Below are 24,047 nucleotides of genomic sequence, written 5' to 3' on the forward strand. Positions count from 1 at the left end.
TAGGAGAAGATGACTGGAGGGAGAGGGAGAGGGATAGAAGAGGCATGGAATTTATGTCTCAAATGAGGTCTGAACTTTGAAGTGTAATTTCTCAAATGATCAAAGTTGAAAAAATACACACACAAGGTCTCTATTTATAGCCTAAGTGTCACACAAAATTGGAGGGAAATTTAGCTATGGTTCAACCCACTAATCCAAGATCAAGTCCAAGATTATCCACTAAGTGTACTTAGGTGTCATGAGGCATGTAAAGCATGAAGGACATGCACAAAGTGTGATTATATAAAGTGGCAATGGGGTGTAGCAAGCAAATGCTCACCTCCCCCTCTAAAATTTAATTGGAATGAGCTTCTCCCAATTCAATTAAATTTATTTTCCAACACACACATCAAATATTCACTTAATGCACATGAAATTACAAAACTACCCCTAATACAAAAACTATAGTCTAAGTGCCCTAAAATACAAGGGCTAAAAAATCATACATTTCTAGGGTACCTATTAGTCGCTATTTATGACTTAGTTTTATGTTGAATATTTGCAAGGAAATAGCACTTTACCCCCAATTTATGGTTCTTTTCGTAGAAATTGTACATATTTTTCTGTTTAGTGTGATTCTATAGAGTAGATACTCTCATTTTGTAAATAAATGTTGAATCCACTTCAGTTTCAAGCCAAATAAGAGAAGGTTCTAGTAGCTGATCACTCGCTCAGTGAGGCAGATCCGCTTAGCGAGGCATACAACTCGCTTAACAAGTTGGGAAAACCTAGAAGAGAAAGAGTCAGAGATGTGCTCGCCCAGCGCAGAGCCAGTCAGCCTAGCGAGGATGTCGTCTCTTCTCGCGCTCAGCGCGCCCAGGCTCGCTAAGCCAAAATTCACTTACTCTCGCTAAGCGAGTCTTCAAAAGTTGAAAGGTCCAAGAGCCGTTAAACATTGAAGTCGGCAGAGACATAAAAGAGAGTCAAAAAACAGAGTGAAAGGAGAAGCTGAAATGACAGAAAGAGAGGAGCAAAGAGAGCTTAGGTTAAAGGAGTGAAGTTTAGGGTTTAAAGGTTATAGGAGACATCCTCAACCAGCCTTTGCCATTTTCTTTCACTCAAAACTCATCCTTTCTTGTATTAAGAGTATATTGCTTGTAATGGAAAGGCTAAGCCTCTTTGTTGGGGAGTTCTGCTGAAACCTTGATGTAACACTCTTTCACTATCTATTTAATGTTATTTTTATGTGTTCATTACTTCTATCTATGCTTATTTTACATGCTTGTGGCTTGATCACCCATTTGTATGTATAGTTAGGATTTTTAGCATTAGGAAATGCTTTAAAGCCTTAGAACTTGGTAGAGCAAGCTAGAAATTTGTATGTCTAGGAATGGAGTGCAATGCTCTAGATTAATTTTTGCAGTGGGCTTAATGCAACTCTTTTAGACTAAGTTTGTTAAGGGATCAAGAACGGAGTTTAAAGAGAGTTAGGCTCATTCACTAGAGGGATCTGGGTTTGAATAATTTCTCAGCATAAGAACACTAGGATAACGTTAGATAGAGAAAAATACATTTTAACATAAAGTGAAATTCAGTAGAACAACCCAACGCTTTTTACTTGACTGTTTTCACTTCCAAAATTCTAGACATTTAGTTTATATTCAAATAGACTATAATATAGAATTCAACTTAGTATTTACTTGATTTTAATCCCTACAAATGTTTGCATACTAGATGTACAATGTCTGAGTGAAACAAATTCCTTGAGGATACGATACTCGGTCTTACCATTTTATACTAATTGAGCAAATCAGTACACTTGTCGACCAGCGAACAAGTTTTTGGCGCCATTGCCGAGGAATTTCTTTCCACTTAGATAATATAATTCAATTTGGAAACATTTATTCTTTATTCTTTGATTGATTTTTGTGAATAAATAGTTAGAATTCAATATTTCTCTTGACTTGGTTAACTACTGCTATGTTTAGTGCTTTTTGTATGCGAGGTAATTCTTCAGCAGGGAATTTGGCTTCACTAGATTTGGAGATTGAAGCTACTTGTAGGAGAAACAACAAAGAAAGGAGAAGAAAATCTTTGCAAGAGAAGAAAACACAGCCTAGTTCGGAGGGAGCTCATTCATCTGAATCATCTTCAGCATTTCCAGCAGACTTGAAGGAATCCAAAGTTGGTGTGTCTAAAGCAAACATCATGGCAAAAGATCAACCACAAAGGATTACTCTTGAGGACTACTCCAACTCTACCGCGCCACAATTTTTCACAAGTATTGTGCGGCCGGAAGTCCAAGCTCACAACATCACGTATCCTCATTCCTTGATCCAACTGATTCAAGGAAATTTGTTTCATGGTTTACCGAATGAAGACCCTTACGCACACCTTGTTTTCATTTTCTTTGGCTGGAGAAGCCAAGAGGTGGCTGCATTCTTTCAAGGGAAACAACTTGAAGACATGGGAAGAGGTAGTAGAGAAATTTCTAAAGAAGTACTTCCCAGAATCAAAGACAGCTAAAGGCAAGGCAGCTATTTCCTCATTCCATCAGTTTCCAGATGAATCTTTGAGTGAAGCACTTGAAAGATTCTGTAGCTTGCTGCGGAAGACACCAACTCATGGATTCTTCGAGCCTATTCAACTGAACATCTTTATTGATGGTTTGAGACCGTAGTCCAAGAAATTATTGGATGCTTCTACAGGAGGAAAGATTAAATTGAAGACTCCTGAAGAAGCAATGGAACTTATTAAGAATATGGCTGCTAGTGATCATTCTATTTTGCGTGATAGAACTCATGTTCCCATAAAGAGAAGGTTGTTAGAGCTTCTTCACAAGATGCATTATTGGCACAAAACAAGTTGCTAGCTAAGTAGCTAGAATTACTCACTGAGACACTTAGCAAGCTGCCAACACAATTACAAGAGGCTCAACCTTCCCATTCAACAGTTATGCAGGTTGGAGGTTATAGTATATGTGGAGGAGCACATGAGTCTGGCTGTTGCATACCCCTAGATGATGCTACAAAGGAAGTGAATTATACAGGGAACCAGAACAGACAAGGATTCCATGTAGGTAGTTTTTCAGGTTACCAGCAAGGTGCAAATTTTAATCAGAATCAAGGGCAAGGATGGAGGTCTCATCTAGGGAATCAGTTCAATAAAGACCAAGGAGGACCATCCAATATACCTCAGAATCAGGGGCCTAGCTTGTTTGAGAGGACCACCAAGATGGAAGAGACTTTGGCTCACTTTATGCAAGTTTCAATGTCCAATCACAAGAGCACTGAGTCAGCCATAAAAAACCTGGAGATCCAAGTGGGGCAGCTAGCTAAGCAAATAGCTGACAATTCTTTTCGAGGTTTTGGGGCTAACACTGAGAAAATTCTCAAAGAAGAATGCAAGCCTGTCATGACCAGAAGCAAGAGGGCAACCATAGTGGAGAATGAGAGTAAGATTGGTGATGATAAAAAATTAGTAGCTGAAGGAGAAAAAGAAAATGAAGAAGATCAGATGAGGGAGAAAAAAATAAATAATGAGGAGGAAGAAAAAAAATGAGAAAAATGAAAAAAAAAGAGAAAATAAAGAAGAGAAAAAGACAGAGTGAGTTGGCTAGAGAAAAGAAGAAGGAGGTTGTTCCATGCACAGGGAAGGATGCACCATACCTTTTGGTGCCGTCCAAGAAAGACAAGGAATGACACTTTGCCGGTTTCCTTGATATCTTCGAGAAATTGGAGATAACTATCCCATTTGGAGAAACCTTGCAAAAAATGTCAATCTACTCCAAATTTATCAAGGATCCGCAGACCAAGAAGGGCAAATATATCAACAGTGACAACATTATGGTGGATGGAAATTGCAGTGTTGTCATCCAGAGAATCCTTTCACCAAAATACAAGGATCCAGGGAGTGTCACAATCCCTTACTCAATTGTTTCTATGTCAGTTGGAAAAGCCCTTATTGACTTAGGGGCTAGCATTAATTTGATGCCTCTATCCATGTGCAGAAGGATTGGAGAGCTGGAAATCATGCCAACAAGAATGACATTGCAGCTGGCAGATCGATCAATCACAAGGCCATACGGTGTAGTGGAAGACGTGTTGGTCAAAGTGCGTCAATTTACTTTCCTTGCAGATTTTGTGATCATGGACATTGAAGAGGACGCTAAAATCCCATTGATTTTAGGCTGCCCCTTCATGTTAACAGCCAAATATGTGGTGGATATGGGGAAAGATAATCTTGAAATGAGTGAGGATGATCAAAAGGTTACATTTAATCTATTTGAAGCCATGAAGCACCCAAGTGACCATAAGGCCTGTTTTAAAATAAAAAAGGTCGAACATGAGGTAGACATGGTAGCTAGAGCCATGGTGCTGCAGTCCCCACTAGAAAAAGCATTGACTAATACTATGGAGTGTTTGACAACAAAGGAAGAAACAAAATTGCAGAACTGTTTGGAAGAAGTAGAGGGTTTAGAAGAAAATCCTTCTGAAAAAGTTGTATTTGAAGAATTGAAGAAGGACATTCCAGCAGAAAAGGCCAAGGGTTAGTTAAAAACTCTTCCAGAACATCTGAAGTATGTCTTCTTGGGAGAAAATGAAATAAGTCCAGTGATCATCAACAATTCCTTAAGAAAGGAGGAGGAATCTCAGCTAGTGGAAGTTTTTAAGAAACACAAGGTAGCTATTGGATGACATATTTCTTGATGCAATCCTCCCTAGGAAGGGACCAGTCACTAGAGCCATGAGCAAGAGACTCCAAGAGGATTGGGCTAGAGCTGTTGAAGAAGGCTTTAGGGTTCTCATGAACCTCGGGGTAGATTTCTGAGCCCATGGGCCAAGGTTGGGTCCAATTATCTTTGTACATATTAGACTAAGATGTCATTATATTTGGTCCTTGTATTTAGGGCTCCATAATGTAGGTAGGGTACCCTATAAATATATGATTTTTCAGCCATTGTATTTTAGGGCACCTAGACTAGCTTTTGTATTAGAGGTAGTTTTGTAATTTCACATGCACTAAGTGAATATTTGATGTGTATGGTTGGAAATAAATTTAATTGAATTGGTAGAAGCCCAATCCAATGAAATTCTAGAGGGGGAGGTGAGCATTTGCTTACTACACCCCATTGCCACATCATATAGTCACACTTTGTGCATGTCCTTCATGCTTTACATGCCTCATGACACCTAAGCACACTTAGTGGAGAATCTTGGAATTGATCTTGGATTAGTGGGCTGAACCATAACTAAAATTCACTAATCATAATTAGTCAAATTTTGGCTCCAAAGTTTGGCTCCACAAATTCAATTTCAAATTCAACTGAAATTTGAATTGAAATTCAAATTTCCCTCCAATTTTATGTGACACTTAGGCTATAAATAGAGGTCATATATGTGCATTTTTTAAACTTTGATCATTTGAAAATTATACTTTAGATTTCAGAGCTCTTTTACAGCACAAAATTTCGTGCTCTTCTCTTCCTCTCCCTTCATTCATCTCCTTCTTCCTTCAAGCTCTTATCCATGGCCTCCTATGGTGGTGAGCTTCTTCTAGACTCATCTTCTCCTTGAAGTGGCGTCTCCTCTCTCTCTTCCTTCTCCATTCCGCTGCCATTCATCTTCTAAGAAGCAAAGGAATCCATTGATGAAGAAGATCCTAGGCCTACAAGCTCCAATGGAGCTTACATCATGTGGTATCAAGAGCATCTTCATCTAAGTGATGTTCTTTTGCTTCCTCTATCTTTTTGTTCGGCGAATTCTCTTTAATTCCTTGATCTTCATCTTATACTCCATGTATATCCTCCATTGTCTTGTGGTTTGGTGCTATTTAGAGTAGATTAAAAAAAATAAACTGATTAAATCTTAGATCTACACTTGTTCTTGCATTTCTATGGTTCAAATTTTGTAGATCTACTCTTGAATCATGTTTTTGTGTTGATTTTAGGTTCTATCATTTTTCATTCATAATATTCTTGTGCTGAACCTTTAGATCTAAATTTTCTTCCAAAATATTGATTAGAAAAAAAACACAAAAATCTAAGTGTAAATCACTTAATCCATGTTGTCTTAGAGTCATTTTTAGTCATAGTCAGTGTCACATTATGTTCTAAGTGTGTGTTGAATTTTTATTTTGTTGATTGAATTCTAGATACATTTGTTCATGTATTCTTGTCATTCTTAGCCTATCTTTTGAATTTTGAGTCTAATTCATGCATGTTATTTAGTTCATAACATGTTCTAAATCAATTCTTAGAAGTAGTCTTGTTGTTGAACTCTTTTTTTTGTTTTCTAAGTTTCCTACATGATGCCTATGATGAAGTTGAGTTGTGGTGCTAAGTTGTGGCTGGATTTGTGAATCAAAATAAGTCTTAAGCTCTCTTGAATTGTGTTGTTCAAGATAATTGAGCATAAGCAAACACAAATTGTAACTATCCAAGCCTTAAGCAACATAAACACTACTCTTGATTTCTAGGTTGAAATCGCTGGTGCTGACAGCTTGAACATACGAACTTGTATAAATTACTGGGAATTGGTCACTACGTGTTTTGAGCTGAAATTTTTACTGAATTTTCTAGACATCTGGACCAAAATTATGAAAAAAAAATAACTAAGTGATTTGGATTAAAGGAAAAAATAAGAAAAATCACACAAGTTGGCAGAAAAATTAGTGCCCAGGAAAAAAAAGTGAAAGGGAAGTGTGCTTGTTTTGGCTCAAAATTTGTTCTATAATTGGTTCCTATTTTATACCAATCCTAGTTCTGAAATTTCAATTGAAAATTAGTGTGAAAAAAAGTTCCAAAACTAGAGGTTTCTTGAGTCTTTTTATTTTAGTTTTTTTACTCTACTCTAGAGCCATTCTAAGTTTCTCTTTGAGTCCTAGCTTGCTTTTATGTGCTTTACTTGTTGAAAAATCCTGAAAATTTGTCTTGTTAAAACTCTATTGGTTTAGCTTTCATTTCATTTTTTGGGTCTTTGGTTATTGCTTGTCTCTTTATTTCCTTGTTTGTGAGTTTCCATATAGGGAATTGGAAATGAGAATTGGTGTCATCCCTTAAAGAATTTGAGTCAAGAAGCAAAGGGGAAACCACCTTAAGAGCTATTGGACTAAGAAGAAATACAAATTGTAGTCCTTTGACTTGAAGTCACTATGATTCCTACATGTAGGAGTTGTAGGCTCCAATGTTATCAAACACCATCCGTAATAGGCTGATCATAAACGTAGTACTTTGGCTAGCAATGAATCATGTTGTGAGATATGAGGGATGAGATAGGATCCGTCCCTCCTACATACTAGGAGCTATGTTTATGGGCCTCTCGATAAAGTAGGACGTGTTATATGCATGGTCACATGGAAATAGGCCAATATAAGACATTGGATCTATTTGTGTTTGCACCTCCACTAGGTATCGAGAAATCGATGATCAAACTTAACAAGGATGACACCTTATGCACTGTGTTTGATCAAGACATTTGGAAGAAAGGAAAAGACTATAATATTATAATAATATTATTATTTTCAATCTAGTGGAAACCTATAGGGTCACACGCATAGAGTAATCAATCGGAACAAATGAATAAATAAATATGATTTAATTTAATTCAGTTAATTAATAAGATATTATTTAATTAATTAATGACATATTTAATTAAATACGATGCAATCTGATATCCTATTTAATTAAATATGATTGAATTAATTATTTGTATAGCTAATCAAATAAGATTTGATGAGATTGAATAAGATTGACAAGATAATTTATTTGCATCAAATAAGATTTGATAAAATGAGATAAGATACGATATGATTAACATTTGGATTATATCACTCTCCTATGTGAGAGAGCTGGAAGTAATGAGACACATGAATTGATAAGTCACAGTCGAGAGACAAAAGTGTATAAACAGTTAAGCTCAATGAGTGTATAAATAGTTAAGCTCAAATACAAAATAACTTTGCTTAGCAAAATGTAACCTAATGAAAATTGTGTATTAGTCATCTAGTAATTTCAGTACAATTTTGCTTCAAGTATTTTCTTGCTCTCTTGTAATCTATATCATCAGTTGCTTCCTCGATAGAGACAACCTTTTATAAACTTCAGTGAAGGATCTGTTATGGGATCAATGTTAATTCCTTGAAAGGATTGATGTCTCACATTGAAGGATAAGGCAACGTGTCATGCTCTGAATGGAGAGGAATGATCCATAGTACAAACAAAATCATGTGCTTTTTGTCCATAGAAAAAACAACCTTTAGGGGAATATTCTGTGAAAACCTCATATTCGCTTTTATATTTTCCTTTTCTTAAATTCAAACGTTAGCAATTCAAAAATAAGAGAGGCAAATAGAATTTGAATAAAACAAAACATGTGCACTTCCCATTTTTGTCATACTCATTCTTTGAGACTGGATGCACAAGTTAAACTCCCCTTGAGTTTAATCATGGCGAGAAAATTATAGATATATCATATATGACAAATGTAGTAGCAAAATAATAACAGTTAATAACTAAAGACAGAACATATGTGAAATCATGGCCTTATTCACTAGTTGTTACATCTTTTGTAATTTTCTTTACTTTGGTCGTGGTTTCATTGGCATAGTATCCTCTTGCTTAAGCATTTATCATTCTTCTATATTCATCAGTTGTTCCTTTTATAAACATGGAGATTTGGGTGTAATTGTAGTAACCATGACAAGGATAGCTCTTATGTAAAGCTTTATACCTCTCCCATGCATCGAAGAGACTCAGATGTCGTTTATCGGAAGCTAGTTATCCTTTCATTTATAGCTTCGATTTTTTATTCCGGAAAAAATTGTTTGAAGAACTCATCTTTTGATTTGCTCCTATAGGGTTAGACTATGGTGTGGTTGAGAATTGAGCCATTTAAGTGCGCTTCCCCCTAACGAAAAGGGAAAAAGTAGCATCTTGATGTGACTATCTTTGATTCCGGGTATTCTTACTAATGTGCATATTTTTCAAAATTGTGTGAGGTGGGTATGCGATTCTTCAGTGTCGGGTCCCATAAGTTGAGTGTTATGAAGACTATTAATGATCCTGATAGGAAGATTTACTTGATGCTCTCTCGTGTGCAATGGACGAATAAGTTCTTTTATATCTACGCCTTGGCAAACTTCTAATTTGGCCATGGTTGGGTCTTCGACCATTTTTATAATTATGTGCAATACTAATTCTTTCTAAAGAAAGGGTAAGTGGTATTCTTGGACAATACCAAATAATAAAAAAATAGAAAATTTGTATAAAGAATAGAGTTTTTAGCCTACAATTTTTCTGCTTATAGTATTTTTTTAAAATAAGTAGAAATAATTTTAGAAAAATACAATTAAGAGAAAAAAAAGGTAATATTAAAATATTAAAAATATGTAATTTTTTTTTTGAAAATCAATACGAGGGGTTATCTATATTTGCTAGGAATTTTAATATTTAAAATCGGAAGAGAAAACTTTTGCTAAAAATTAAAAGATAAAAATAGGAAAAAAAAAATCTAAAAATATAAAAATATAAATCTATATTAAAAACTGAAATATATAATTTTTTTTCAAAAATTTTATCAACAAGGGAAACTGAAATTTAATGTTGAAAATTAAATATAAAATAGAAACTGAAATATATTTGTGTCTTTTTTTTCGAAAAGAAAAATAAAAGTAAGAAAAATGAAATTCTAAAAGATAAAGCCAAGAGTAGCATGTTAGAATACTTGTTTGCCATCAAGTTTTGATTAGGGGAACTCTTTACTAGTGAGTAAATGAGAATTGAATGTAGCTCAAGTTGAGTGAACCATAACGGTCTATTAAGCACTTATAACACATTTTATCACCTTTTTAACACCAAGTGTTTGTTAGACAAATGACCTCAGTTATCTTAAGAGGGGGGTGAATTAATTTCCCACTAACAAACTTTTTAACCCCCTTTTAAATGATAAGCTCAAAATGCAAAAGCAGAAGCAACAATCAATTTAATAATATTCTTTAACCATGCAAGACAAAATTGATTGCAACAAAATAAATGAGATAAGGGAAGAGAGAAATGCAAACTCGATTTATATTGTTTCGGCCACGCCCTGTGCCTACGTCCAGTCCTCAAGCAACCCACTTGAGATTTTCCACTCACTTTGTAAAAATCTTTTTACAAAGTTTGAACCACACAGGGACAACCCTTCCCTTGTGTTCAGGAATTCTTACAACTTAAGAGACCATTGATCCCTTAATCAATCTCTTTGTATAAGAAGAAGAAGTTTCTCTCTTTAAGAGAAGGATATTACAATTGAAGATCAATCAAGATTCCTTATTGAATATGCAAGTGTTAGACCAAGGAATCTTTTTTGAGAGGATAAGACATTTCAGTTCAGAAAAACTCTCTCTAGAAATTTGTGTCCCAAGTCACCTATTTATAGGCCTTTGATGGTCATTCAACAATCATTTGAAAAGATGTGACTGTTGGGAGTTATTTTCGAAAATTCTTACTGGTAATCAATTACCAAAACGATGTAATTGATTACACAGTTGTTTTTCTGAAGAGTTGTGACTCTTCACTTTGAAATTTGAATTTTAACTCTAGTAATCGATTACATACACTCTGTTATCGATTATAGACTTTGAAATTTAAATTCAAATTTCTAAAGGTTGTTTTAAAACATTCAAAACTTTTGGTAATCGATTACAAGCCTTGTGTAATCAATTAGAAGCTTTCAAAAATATTAAAAACATTTTAAAACATTCCAGTAAGCATTTTGGCCACTGGTAATCAATTACAGTCACTGGTAATCGATTAACAGAGAGTAAATATCTCTTTTAAAAGCTTTTGAGAAAAACCTTTGGCCATAACTTATGCATCATCAATTTGGAAACTTCTTTCTAAGACTCTGGAGACTAACTTCATCATTTATCTTGGATTTCTTGGAGTCTTGTTTTGGATCAAACTTGAGAAGCACCTTTCTTTGGCATGATCAAAACATCATGATATCTTTGCTTCTACAATGTTTATTTAAATGATTGTTTTAAGAACTTTCTTTTATCTGTCACTAGGAGACCATATTGATCTTCATTAAATATTAGTTTTATCCATAGTGGAGATCTATTTTTGATATATTGCTATCCATATTAGCTTTTATATTGCAAAAGTTTATATCTTTGATGACACACTATTCACCCCCCCCCCCCCCCTCCTGATGTAATCCTACCCCACAAGGGTATTGGATAGAAGATTCCAAGAGGATTGGGCTAGAGATGCTAAAGAAGGCCCTAGGGTTGTCATGAACCTTAGGGTATATTTCGGGCCCATGGGCTAAGTATGAGCCCACTTATCTTTGTAAATATTAGAATATGTGTTTTTTCTTCTTCTTTTGGGCCTTGTATTTTGGCCATTCTATTAGTATAGGGTTTTAGCCTTGTATTTCAGGGCATTTTGAGTAGTCTTTGTAGTAGGGACATTTTTGTATTTTCATGTATTTTTGGAATGGGGGTGAGCTTAGCTATTAGAGAGGTGTGTGAAGCTAAGCTCTAGCTTCTCTAGGAATCTTATCAAGGAAGCTTCTCAAGGAAGCTTCTCAAGGAGGTGAGCTTAGTTATTAGAAAGGTGTATGTAGCTAAGCTCTAGCTTCTCTAGGAATCTTCTCAAGGAAGCTTCTCAAGGAGGTGAGCTTAGTTATTAGAGGGGTGTGTATAGCTAAGCTCTAGCTTCTCAAGGAAGTTTTCTCAAAGAAGCTTCTCAAGGAAGCTTTCTCAAGAAAGCTTCTCAAGGAAGCTACCTAGTCTATAAATAGAAGCATGTGTAACACTTGTTGTAACTTTGATGAATGAAAGTCTTATGAGACACACTTCAAAGTTCCACTTCTCTCCCTCTTTTATTCCTTCAATTTCGTGCTCCCCCCTCTCTCTTTCTTTTCCTCCATTAAAGCATCATCTTCAAGCTTCTTATCCAAGGCACATTCTTGGTGGTAAAGCTCCTTCTTCCATGGCTTATTCCCTAGTGGATGGTGCCCCCCTCTCCTCTTCTCTTTTGCCTTCCGCTGCATCTCCATGGTGGAAATTCACCATTGAAGGACCACATTGAAGCTCAAAGATCCAGCCTCCATAGAAGCTCCACAAGCAAGTTTCCATCACCTCCCCTTTAGTGTCTTTCTTGCTATTTTAGGCAAGTGAGGCCACTTGTATGGGATCTTGGCGAGATCTCTAGAGCACTCTTGAATACAGGGCGAGTGCATGGCCTAGTAGCTCAAAACAATGATAATGACAAGGATTGAGGGGTTATAATGTGATTGGTAGACCGTTAACATATGCAAAGTGTTTTTGGTTCATACAGCTTGCTACACCCACTACACAGAGTGTTAAGTCTTATAAGTCTAGGTTTGGTTCATATAGCTTGTTAACCAAGTCCAACACATTACATCCAAGAGAAGTAAAACCCAAGAATTTCTTATATTTTCTTTAAAAAATTTCTAACCTTTTGAAATATGAAGGGAATTGTTGTACATATAGAATATTTATTTCAAAAGGTTAATGCCCCGTAATAATTGTTTTACAAAAATATTTAGAAATTAATATGAAACTAAGATATTTCCATATTTTGAAATTATTTATGTTTTAATGACATTGATGTCATATTTTGATTTACATATATTAATGTGTATTAATATTTTATTTAATTGGTTTTATTACACATTATTAGAAATAATGTGACCCTTTTATATATATTTATATATAAAATTTCAGCAAAAGGTATTGAAGTAGATCAAGTCAAGATAGAAGAAATTGAAAAGCTCCCACCACCTATAGACGTGAAAGGAGTAAGAAGCGTTTTGGGGCATGGTGGTGTCTATAGAAGGTTCATACAAGATTTCTCTATGATTTTCAAACCCCTATGTAATTTACTTGTCAAAGAGAACCTATTCCACTTAAATGAAGAATTCCTTCAAGCTTTCTACCTTTTTGAAAAAGAAGCTAGTAACTGCACCGATTATAGTGGTTCCTAATTGGGGGCAAGAATTCAAATTAATGTGTGATATTTGTGACTATTCAGTAGGAGCAATATTAGGACAAAAAGAGGAATGGAAGATTTAATGTTATCTACTATGCCAGCAAGGTGCTAAATGGAGCCCAAATCAACTATGCAATAATGGAAAAGGAGATACATAACAATGGTTTATGCCCTTGAAAAGTTCTGATCATATCTTATAGGATAAAAGATCATTGTGTACACCAACCACTGAGCTATAAAATATCTATTTGCCAAAGTGGATTCCAAGCCAATGAAGAAGTCACCAAGAAAGAAAAGAAGATCAAAGAAGAATTCCCAAATGAGATACTCATGGTAGTAAACTTCAAGACGAGGACTACCCTTGGTTCTCTGACATGGAAAAATTTAAGGCCATGGGACAATTGTCGAAAGGTCTGAAATTCCACGAGAGAAAAAGGTTCTTCCAAGAAGCCACCAAGTATGTTTGGGATGACCCTATTCTTTTTTATATTGGTGTTGGAAATGTGTTAAGGCGATGTGTAACAAAGGGAGAAAAAGCTAGCATACTTTGGCATTGCCACAAATCACCACATGGAGGCCACTTCAATAGAGAAAGAACAATTGCAAAGATCCTTCAAGCTAGATTCCATTGGCCCACACTCTTCAAAGATGCTCATAACCATGCACGATCATGCGACAACTGTCAATGAACTGGCATCATATCTAGACGACATGAAATGCCATTACAAAACATTTAGGAGGTAGAATTCTTTTATTGTTGGGGAATTGATTTTGTTGGTCCCTTACCATCCTCCCTTGGCAATGAATATATCTTGGTAGTGGTGCACTATGTCTCAAAGTGGGTGGAAGCAATTGCTAGTCCAATCAATGATGCAAAGACAATGATTAAGTTCTTAAAGAGAAACATCTTTTCTAGATTTGGAGTGCCTAGACTATTGATTAGTGATGGAGGTACACACTTTTGTAATGATCAACTTTCAAACGTCCTCCAACAATATGATGTTCAACACATATTAGCATCACTCTATCATCCGCAAACAAATGGACAAGTTGAAGTTTCAAATAGGGAGATCAAGAGGACACCAGAAAAGACCATAGCTACTTCAAGGAAGGATTAGGCTGCAAAGCTTGATGATTGCCTATGGGCATATAGAACAGCCTTCAAAACACCCATTGGCATCTCCCAATTTCAAATGGTGTATGGAAAAGCATGTCACCTACTAGTGGAGTTACAAATAAAAGCTCATTAGGCCATAAAGTTCCTCAACTTTGACTCTACAACATATGAAGATAAGAGGAAGGTACAACTAAAAGAACTTGAAGAGATGCACCTAACATATATGAATCATCCAAGCTCTACAAAGAAAGAACCAAGAGGTACCATAACAAAAAGATCCTCCACAGAGAATCCAGGCTCAGCCAAATATTGCTCTACAACTCAAGGTTAAAGTTGTTTCCCAAAATATTAAAATCGAGATGGAGTGGTCCCTTTATAGTCAAAGACGTTAAGACTTGTGAAGCTATAGAGATAGAGGACCAATCCAAAGACCACAATTGGTTGGTTAATGGCCAAAGATTAAAGATATACCTTGGTGGAGAAGTTCCACAACACACCATAGTCATCAAGCTCAAATATCCTTAGAGTGACATCAAATGTCAAGCTAGTGACTTTAAAGAAGCGCTTACTAGGAGGCAACCCATCTTCCTAACTCTTACTTTTTACATTACATTCATTTGGGATAGTTTTTAGCTTTAAGTTTAGAGTTCAAAAATAAAAAATAAATAAATAATAATAAAAATTATCACTTGTAACATAGCATTAACTTGCATTTTAGAGTTTTGTTCATCATGTGCAGCCTTATTAACGGCCAACTCATTTGGAGGACAACATACTCGTTGTCCAGGGAGGTAGAGAGGTTGTAATGGATAATAGGAGATGTTAAGGGATCTTCAGCCCTAAGTGAAGCCTTTTCTACCCTTCTCTTTTACTTTTTTGTTAACTTCGCTTTATTAGTTTAGTTGTTTAGTATAAGTGTGGTAGTTTAGGAATATTTTTAATATTCGAAAGATAAGGAAACACAAGTGATTTAAAAGAATCACCATTTTCTTGCAAACCCACCATAAAATAAAATATTTTTTTGTGCTTAAATCATTCTTTGTGTGGTTGAACACAAGTGCTAAAAGTGAAAACCATTTATTTTGCTTGATTGAGATGTTTAATGAGTTTGGCATGAAAAATTGAAAGCAAATAAGGAAACTTGTAGACCTAGCCCAGTGAGTGAGTGATCATTATAATGATAAAAATATATATTGAGAGACACTCTTATTTCACTCACAGACAGTAGACTTTGATTGAATCTCTTGTAGATTGATTGCAATTGTATGCATTGAAATAATCAAGGACGTGTTTGCATGTTTATCCAACAGCCAAAAAGTATACCCAACATTGTTTATCCCTTGCACCTTACTTTAAGCTTAATTGATTTATTCTTTTCTAATTGCCTAAGCTTGAAATTTATATGTTTATATATTGGTCACTACCCTTAACTTAAAAGATAGGAGAGCATGGGTCTAGGAATTGGAAAAGGTTTTAAGTTTGGAGTGGCAACGCACCACTCAAAGGGAACAAAATAAAAGGATACCAATAAGTTATCACATGAACAAAGGTTGAAAGTATTATCTTCATTTTGTCTTGTAAAGTATTGAAAAAGGAAAAATCTGAAACACAAAAAAATAAAGAAAAACAAGGGAGAAGCAAAGTAAAGAAAAAATAAAAAATTGAGGACAAAGAAAAGTATGAAATTGAAATTTTGGAGTACCAAGGATTGGTAGGAAGTGAATGAAATGAAATGAATAGACTAATGTTTTACTTCCTCTAAGTTAAAGTTGAAATGTGGTGTTCTAAGATGTGAATTGAGTGAAACACTTACCCAAGCTAAGAGCGAAACACTGTATGAAATGACAAGTTATTATGTGATTAGATTTGTAATGACTTTCTTATTGCATGTTTTGAAATTTGCAAATTATTTGGTGGAGCTAAAAAGCTGAATGTGGGCACCATACTTAGACGATTGAAGCACATAATTAAATAAATCATTGAATAAAAAAAGGGAACACAAGAAAAGCATGTTTGTAACTTATCATTGTGAATCCTTATTCTTATTTTTAGTCTAGTTTTATTTTAAATTTTTACTGGTCAGCTTGCTTTCAGTTCAGTCTTACTTTAGGACAAGCAAGGTTTTAAGTTTGGACTGCTGATAAACGTCAAATTTACCATATTTTCATATGCAATTTGAGATGTTTATTTGATACTTTGGTATACTTTAGGCCTTGTTTTGAATCAAATTTTTATTTTTTAAATTTTTAATATATTTTAGATAGTAAGTATGATTTTAGAAGTTTTTAATATGATTTTGTGAGTTTCTACAAAGAAATAAAGCAATTTTACAGGTAGTCTCACTCAAGTGAGGTAAAGGCCACTTAAGCCAACTCAAACATAGGAGAATTGACATGCACCTTTGGTGGTTTGGTTGAAACCCAAACTGAATCGGATACTTAATTGGGGTTATCTCTAGGGATAGAATAATCTTGGTGAAACCTCACTAATTCCCAAATGATATTGTTGATTGCTTTTGTTGGTTTGCCAAGGGATTTGGAATGAAGGCAAATGATTTGGGGTCTATCACCTAGGATATTAGGGATATAATACATTAGTGAATTATGAATAAATGATATAACTAAGCATAAGTGTAAGGAATTGCATCATATAAGAGGATTCCGAGTACAATCGTAGCATCCCAGCACTATTGTTTTCATCTATAATTATTATCGTGTCAACAAGTAACTTCTTACGTTTTCTTGTAATTTGTTATTAAATGTTAAGCACATCATTAATCTCTCTATAAAAATATACATTTTATTTTCTATTTTGATTAATTTAAGTTTTAGGTATTTTAAAATATAAAAACACAAAAATACCTTTACCAGAAGGGTTTTAATTTGAATATTCATCCTTGCACTATTCCCTTGCGAGACAACTTGAGCTTTGGTTCAATACTACAATTGGGATTTGGTTACACTTGGCCAATGTAAATCCTAATGTAATTAAAATGTTAACACTTTCTCATACCCACGTAAAGTTTAACCTCTCATTAGTGTTTAACACTTTTTCACACCATAGGAAGGAACTAAAAAATAAAATTTATTAAAATCAATTTAATGCTATTAGAACTGATAAATGACTTGTTCTTACCCATATAAACCTTATTCATGAGATTTCCAACCACAACTGGTGGGTGTCATCACTTGTTTGTTTTTAGTGGCTTAATAAAGTTTCATTTCCCTTAGTGTTTCAAACAATAATTTCTTCCCTTGGGGTTCTAGTTAGAGGATCAACCGAATCCATTTTTCACTTCACAAGATCAATTTTTTTTTTATCTCTTAAGCAATTAATTGCTTTATCACATGATTTCTCAATTTATATTCCAAAGGAATATTTGCTAAGACCTTTTTCTTAGTTAATTAATATCATATTCTACTAAGCCAAAAATGAATCTCCATGGTAAATCAAACTATATAGATCAACTTGGTTGAATTCCAAGTGACAACATTTCTATAAGTAAAATAAATTCTCATGAAATTATTCTCATTTGAACCAAAGACAATTAGAATCATTGTTCCCTTCTGATATAGTGGAAAATCTACTATGATACATCTAAAGAAATGTACCATAACTTGAAAATCCACCATTTGAATACCATAATTTATGGTACCTCTCAAGTATCTCATATTATACAAATTTTGTAATATGGATAAATCACATTTGACAATACAACTAAGTCAAATTAACTACTCAAAATATTGCTAATAATTCACAAAGTCCCTTCTAACTTGTGTCACAAAAGGAAAATGCTTGTAAAACCAAAACTTGGAGAACTCACATCTCTAGTTTATAGAGGCATTGTCTCATAAATTGGGTCTTTAGCAAGGGGTTCTTTATTTTTGGCACCTTTGTTCATACAAGACAAGGTGTTCTCAACTACTCATTCCCAATCGCCACAGAACACAACTTTCATAGCATCACAACAGTTCCATGAACGTCTCAAAATTATTTTGAAAGACGCAAAATTTAAAGAATCATATAGTCACTTATAAAGCTGAAAAGATTGCATATTGGAAAAAAAATTAGAAAATATTTTTCTAAACAACTATCACTTGTATGTGTAAAAGACCATATAATCACTCACATGCACCTCAACAAAAAATTCATCTTTAAAGTAATTTAATCATACATGCCAAATGTAAAGTACTTTATAAATTGATCAATAGAGAATTATCATGAGCTCAAAACGGGTTCATGGATTAACCTGTTTTTTCTTATACTTGTTAGAGATAAGGGGAGCAACATGAAGAAGCTTCTAGAAGTTTTGTCTTTTTACACGCCCAACTCTTTGAGTGACATTTGTATTGATTGTTGAATTTTAGTTTCTATCTTTTCATGTATACATCATGCATTATCATGGAGAAATAAGAAGGTTGTTTCTAAAGTTAGAAACTTCTTCAATGTATAAAACTCTTTGTTTTAATCAATTACTAGGCAGATCATAATCGATTATTGATTATCATGAGTCTCTACTTTAATCAATTACCAGATTATCATAATTGATTACTTTTCTCTTAAAAGTGTTCATAGAAGTGATCAAAAACACTTTAATCGATTACATCAATAATCTAATCGATTACATTGTTCTTGAAAGTTTTCCAGATATGTGAAAAACATTTTAATCAATTGAAATGATAATATAATCGATTACTTCATTGAAATAATCAATTACATTGACATTTTAATTGATCACAGATGGTTAGAGTTGTTTTCTCTATAAATAATCACCTTGTGTTCTCACTTTTATGAACGAAGAAAGAAAAAGAGAAGAACAAGTATTTAGAATAATGATAAATGGGTGAACCTCCATGCTCACCAAATATAGATAAAATAAGTATCATATGTCATAAAGAGTAGAAAAATACAATGCGTCTTGGTGAAACCAATGAGTAACATATACAACTCCTAATAAGTAGAATAAAGTAAAATTGTATCCACAAAATACAAAAGGTCTGAACCTAGGTCTATCCATCCCAAAATACACATAAGGGTAAAAACCTAAGACTCAGAGTAGTCACCTATACTCAAGCCCAAAGTTAGTTGTATCCACAAAAAGAATCAATCAAGTGAAATGTAAGATGCCTCATAGTAAGACTCCTTAGAGGAATCCTACGAAGAATCCTCCTCTATAAACTATAGCTTTATATTGGGGTCCTCCTCATCCATCGATGAATCCTCTTCAAAAGACGTGTCCACCTCCAACTCCTTTCCCTTATACTCCAACATGAGATCCACCACGTCTATCTTGTGTGGTACCTAAGACCTAGGCAACACTAATCGATGAGACATCAAAGTAGGGGAAATGACCTCAGAATCCTCAGATGAGGAGTTAGATTCACATTGTTCGCTAGCGAAAAATGTGACTTGGAAGGGATAACAACCTTTTGTAGAAGCAAGCTTCATGATGATGAACCAAGCAATTTTGATGATGCCAAAAGGCCAAGTGATTGATTCAAGACTTCAAGATCAAGCATCAAGAATCCAATCCAAGATTCAAGATTCAAGAGAAGAAATCAAGAAGCAACAATTCAAGACTTCATATAGGATAAGTATTAAAAGAATTTTTCAAAAACCAAATAGCACAGTTTTTTTTTACAAAAGAATTTTTTCAAATTTTCTAAGTTACCAGAGTGATTACTCTCTGGTAATCGATTACCAGTTGGTAGTAATCGATTACCAGTGACCAGTCTGGATTTAACATTGGTTTTTACAAAGAGTAATCGATTACCAGTTTTATGTAATCAATTACCAGTGCTCTAAAACCTTTTCAGAAAAACTCTTTGAAAAGTTATAAGTTCTAAGGCTTTTCAGAAAAGGTGTAATCAATTACAAGGATTTGGTAATCAATTACTAGTGACAAATTTGAACGTTGGAATTCAAATTCAAAAGCCAAGAGTCATAACCTTTCAGAAAAGACACCTTGTAATCGATTACAAGTTTTTGGTAATCGATTACTAGTAACGAAACTGGATTTTTCAAAATTCATCAAAAGTCATAACTCTTCCAATGGTTTATTGACCAGACATGAAGAGTCTATAAAAGCATGACTTTGGCACACGTTCTAAATGATCAATCTTTTTATAGTTGCCCATTGTTTTTTTCTTTGCCTAAACTCTTGTCAAAAAGCTTTCTAAACTTCTGTTTCAAAACTCTGTTTTTCTGCAAGTGGAAATTCTGCAAAAAATAAAAGTGTGCTATCTTTTCTTCCTCCTCCCTCTGTATAAAAGATTTCAAAGGACTAACCGCCTGAGATATCTTTTGCTTCACCCCACAAAGAATTCAAGGGACTAACCACCTAAGAATTCTTTGTCTTAACACATTGGAGTGTACATCCTTTGTGGTACAAGTAGAGCGTACATCTACTTGGGTTGTAATACTGAGAACAAGAGATGGTTCATCTCTTGTCGATCAGTTCAAATGGAGCGTACATCCACTTGGTGTTACACTGAGCACAAAGGAGGGGACATCCTTTGGGGCTCATTGCTTGTAAAGGTTTTTACAAGGGAAAGGAAATCTCAAGAACCGGTGGTTTCTTGGGGACTAGATGTAGGCACGGGTTGTTGCCAAACCAGTATAAAAACTTGTGTTTGTTTTCTTCTTCCCTACACTCTTTACTTTTCCGTTGTGTACTTTTTATTTTCGCTTTACTTTTGTCTAAGTTATTGTTTCTATTCTTTACTTTCTCATAACTTAGTAGTAAAGCCTTATTGGATTTTGTTACCTTTAAGAGGGAAAATTTTTTATTTGGCAAGATACATTCATAATTAATTCCACCCCCCCCCCCCCCCCCGTTCTTAATTATTCTGAGGCCACTTGATCCAACACCTTTGGCATGGGCACAATGAAGTGATAATATGATGGTGTGGGTTGGGTCCACCAAACATAGAAGTCAACTATGTAGGGTCTATATACTGGTACGTCTACTGGCACGTGGCAGCAATGAAGGAACCTATAGAAATGATCCATATGAAGCATACCATTGTTTCCCACCGTGTCTCGATGGCGTTAATGAAAAATGATAATAAGGGGGAGAGTACTCCATCCCTTTGAAAGCCATACACATGGACTTTAAGTCCCACTCATAGCCTAGACAACCACCACATGTGATATTCTAAGATACATCGCTCATGGCATCCTAATTTGTAGTTCTCCTCCCACACAATCATTATTCTTGGGCCCAAAATTGCCACGCTGTTGCTAAGCCTCCTAGGCCTTCATGGTCTTATGCAACATATGAATGAAAATTTGTAGGACACGTCACATGCTGTTATAGGACATGACGCTCTCACCAACCATGGAAAAAGATTTGCTCTAGTTAGGAGTGCCAAGTGGAGCTCTCACTAACCGGAAATGCCTTTAGTCGGGTTATCATCACTCAACACTTCCCCAGGTTCCTTTGAACCATTTAGACCATCCCTTAGTCTTCCTACTATATGTCACCTATACCCTCACTTAGCGAATCCTCACTCTTTTTTCACGATGACAACACATGAGCGGTAGTCATATTGGTACTTGTGAATAGACATTAGAGAGTGTACTCCTAAGGTTTCGGGTCATTCCCTAACTCCCGACACAACAATCCCTCTAATTCTAACACAATCCCATTACCTCATTCATTCATTCCTTCCTCAAAATGCATGTTAATCCTCATGAAGTCCCCGAATGCAAGTATCCTCCATCGTGCACACACACAAACATATCGAGAAAGGATGGAAATTAATCCTCTTTCCTTTCTAGGGTCATCAGCCAACATGGCCGTTTAAGTGGAGAAGACCACTCTGCAAACTTACTCATCCTCCCATATCAAATCACTAAAATCATTTCAATGCATTCAAAATAAATTTTGCCGAGGGTCGAACACCCTCGGACCCAATCCCAAAGCGCAACAGCTCAAAATCAACATCATTAATAACTCATATTCATAACATGCAACATGCATTTCCCTTACAAAAATTAACATAAAAATTACCACAATTCTAGATAATAAAGTCTTAGTTAAATTAAACAACTCAATCCATAATTCATATCATTCACTCCGTGCATTTATACATATTTATGACATATTATCAGTTGGAATTGCACTTAATTACCCACTTTAAAATCAACTTTCCTATTGATATAGAAATCCAATTAGGATAAAGCATATATGCTCCTCAATGTTTTCAAATGCGAGGAACTTAGTTTTAGACTCAAAATTCCCTAAATCCGCTTCCATATGGTCCTAACACAAAATTGTCCTGCACTTATTCACAAAGCTCACAAAACTTGTTTCTAATTTCTAAGAGTTGTAGAAATCCATTCCATGCAAATTTCATATTAAAACCTATGTTTTCAAACACAAGGAACTCATTTACATGGTCAAAATCTACATAAACCCAGCCCCTATGTGAAGTTCGTTCAAAATAGAGCCAAAATTACGAAAAAAGGGCAAAACTAGAAATTGTGATTCCATAGACTATACTAACTCAAATGGGGTATATTCTATATCTAACCCTATTTTTTGGACCTAGTGAGTTAATTTTTGAAGTCAATAACAACATATTCCAGCTCCATTTTCAAAATTTCAAAAACAAAGCATTATACACATATAACTTGCCCTACCTTAAAAGTTCAACTCCAAAGGCCATACAACTCCAAATGAGACATATCATATATGCTTTCCTAGGTTTTTGAAATCAAGGAACACATTTTTGAACTCATAATCCACAAATTTAACACTCATCAATCAAATTATCACGGGTACAGATTACAAGTTTCACACAAAAACAAACAAAATCACAACATAAATGAAGTTTAACTTAATAACATCAAAGCATGGGTCCTAAGAGATCAAGTTAGTGGACACAAAGAATCAAAGAGGTGAGTGTGGGTGGAGTTGGAACCTAGAACATAGACATGAAAATGGAGCATAAGAGGGGTATAAGATTCCTATTGAGTTGGAGATGGAAGAAAAAAAAGAAGAGCACAGAAAATGGCTATCAAACTCACCTAGACTTCTTCAAAAACCTTCAAACACCTCAATAATGGAGGAAGAGAAAAGAAAAATAAAGAAGAGATGTTCCCTCTCTCTCCAAAACTGGTGACCCCAAAAGCTAAGGGAGGGGAGGTGACTTTCTCCTTCTTATATAGGGTGCCCTAGCTCATTAGGGGGCCTCACATGTGGGTCGCTAGGTCTTTTCCCTCTTTTAAAAAAAAAATTAACTACTCTTAGTGACTTAATCTCTTAATTAGTCTCTAATTAATTCTCACTTCTAAATTGATTCTAGATCAATAGATTCATTTATTAACCTCTTCTATTAGCCTCTATAAAAAATTATTAAAGTAAGTGAGAAATTAATTCACCTCTTTAATTATTTAAACTAATGATTTCTCTTATCTAGACATAATAATGCTCTAAACTTTCATTAATAAGTCTAAATATCTCATATTAGCCTAAAAATATTTAATTACTAAAGTGTCATTAATGAGAAGTTTCCTTATTTTGACTTTCTAAATTGTAGTTGACTTTTGTTGACTGATAGTTTAACCAAAGGTTTTCTACATCTAAACCACTTATTCCTATACCCATAGCATAAATCTGTTAGACAAGTGACCTCAATAACTTAAGAGGGGGTGAATTAATTTCCCACTAACAAACTTTTAACCCCCTTCTAAATGATAGGCTAAGAATGCAAAAGAAACAACAATCAATTTAATAATGTTCTTTAAACATGCAAGATAAAATTGATTGCAAAAAAATAAATGAGATAAGGGAAGAGAGAAATGCAAACTTGATTTATACTGGTTCGGCCATTTCTTGTGCCTACGTCTAGTACTCAAGCAACCCACTTGAGATTTTCCACTATCTTTGTGAAACTCATTTTACAAAGTCTGAAACACACAGAGATAACCCTTCCCTTGTGTTCA

The 24,047-nt window shown here is 34.7% G+C and overlaps 1 protein-coding gene across 1 annotated transcript; it reads left to right on the forward strand.

Annotated features, from left to right (window-relative positions):
* The first annotated feature begins 3,752 nt into the window (after positions 1–3,752).
* LOC102660615 (uncharacterized) lies at positions 3,753–4,532 on the forward strand. The gene has a single exon (XM_006599755.1). The coding sequence runs from the start codon at positions 3,753–3,755 to the stop codon at positions 4,530–4,532; it is 780 nt and encodes a 259-aa protein (XP_006599818.1).
* Positions 4,533–24,047: the final 19,515 nt, after the last annotated feature.

This window comes from Glycine max, chromosome 16, assembly GCF_000004515.6.
Source record: "Glycine max cultivar Williams 82 chromosome 16, Glycine_max_v4.0, whole genome shotgun sequence".
NCBI lineage: Eukaryota > Viridiplantae > Streptophyta > Magnoliopsida > Fabales > Fabaceae > Glycine > Glycine max.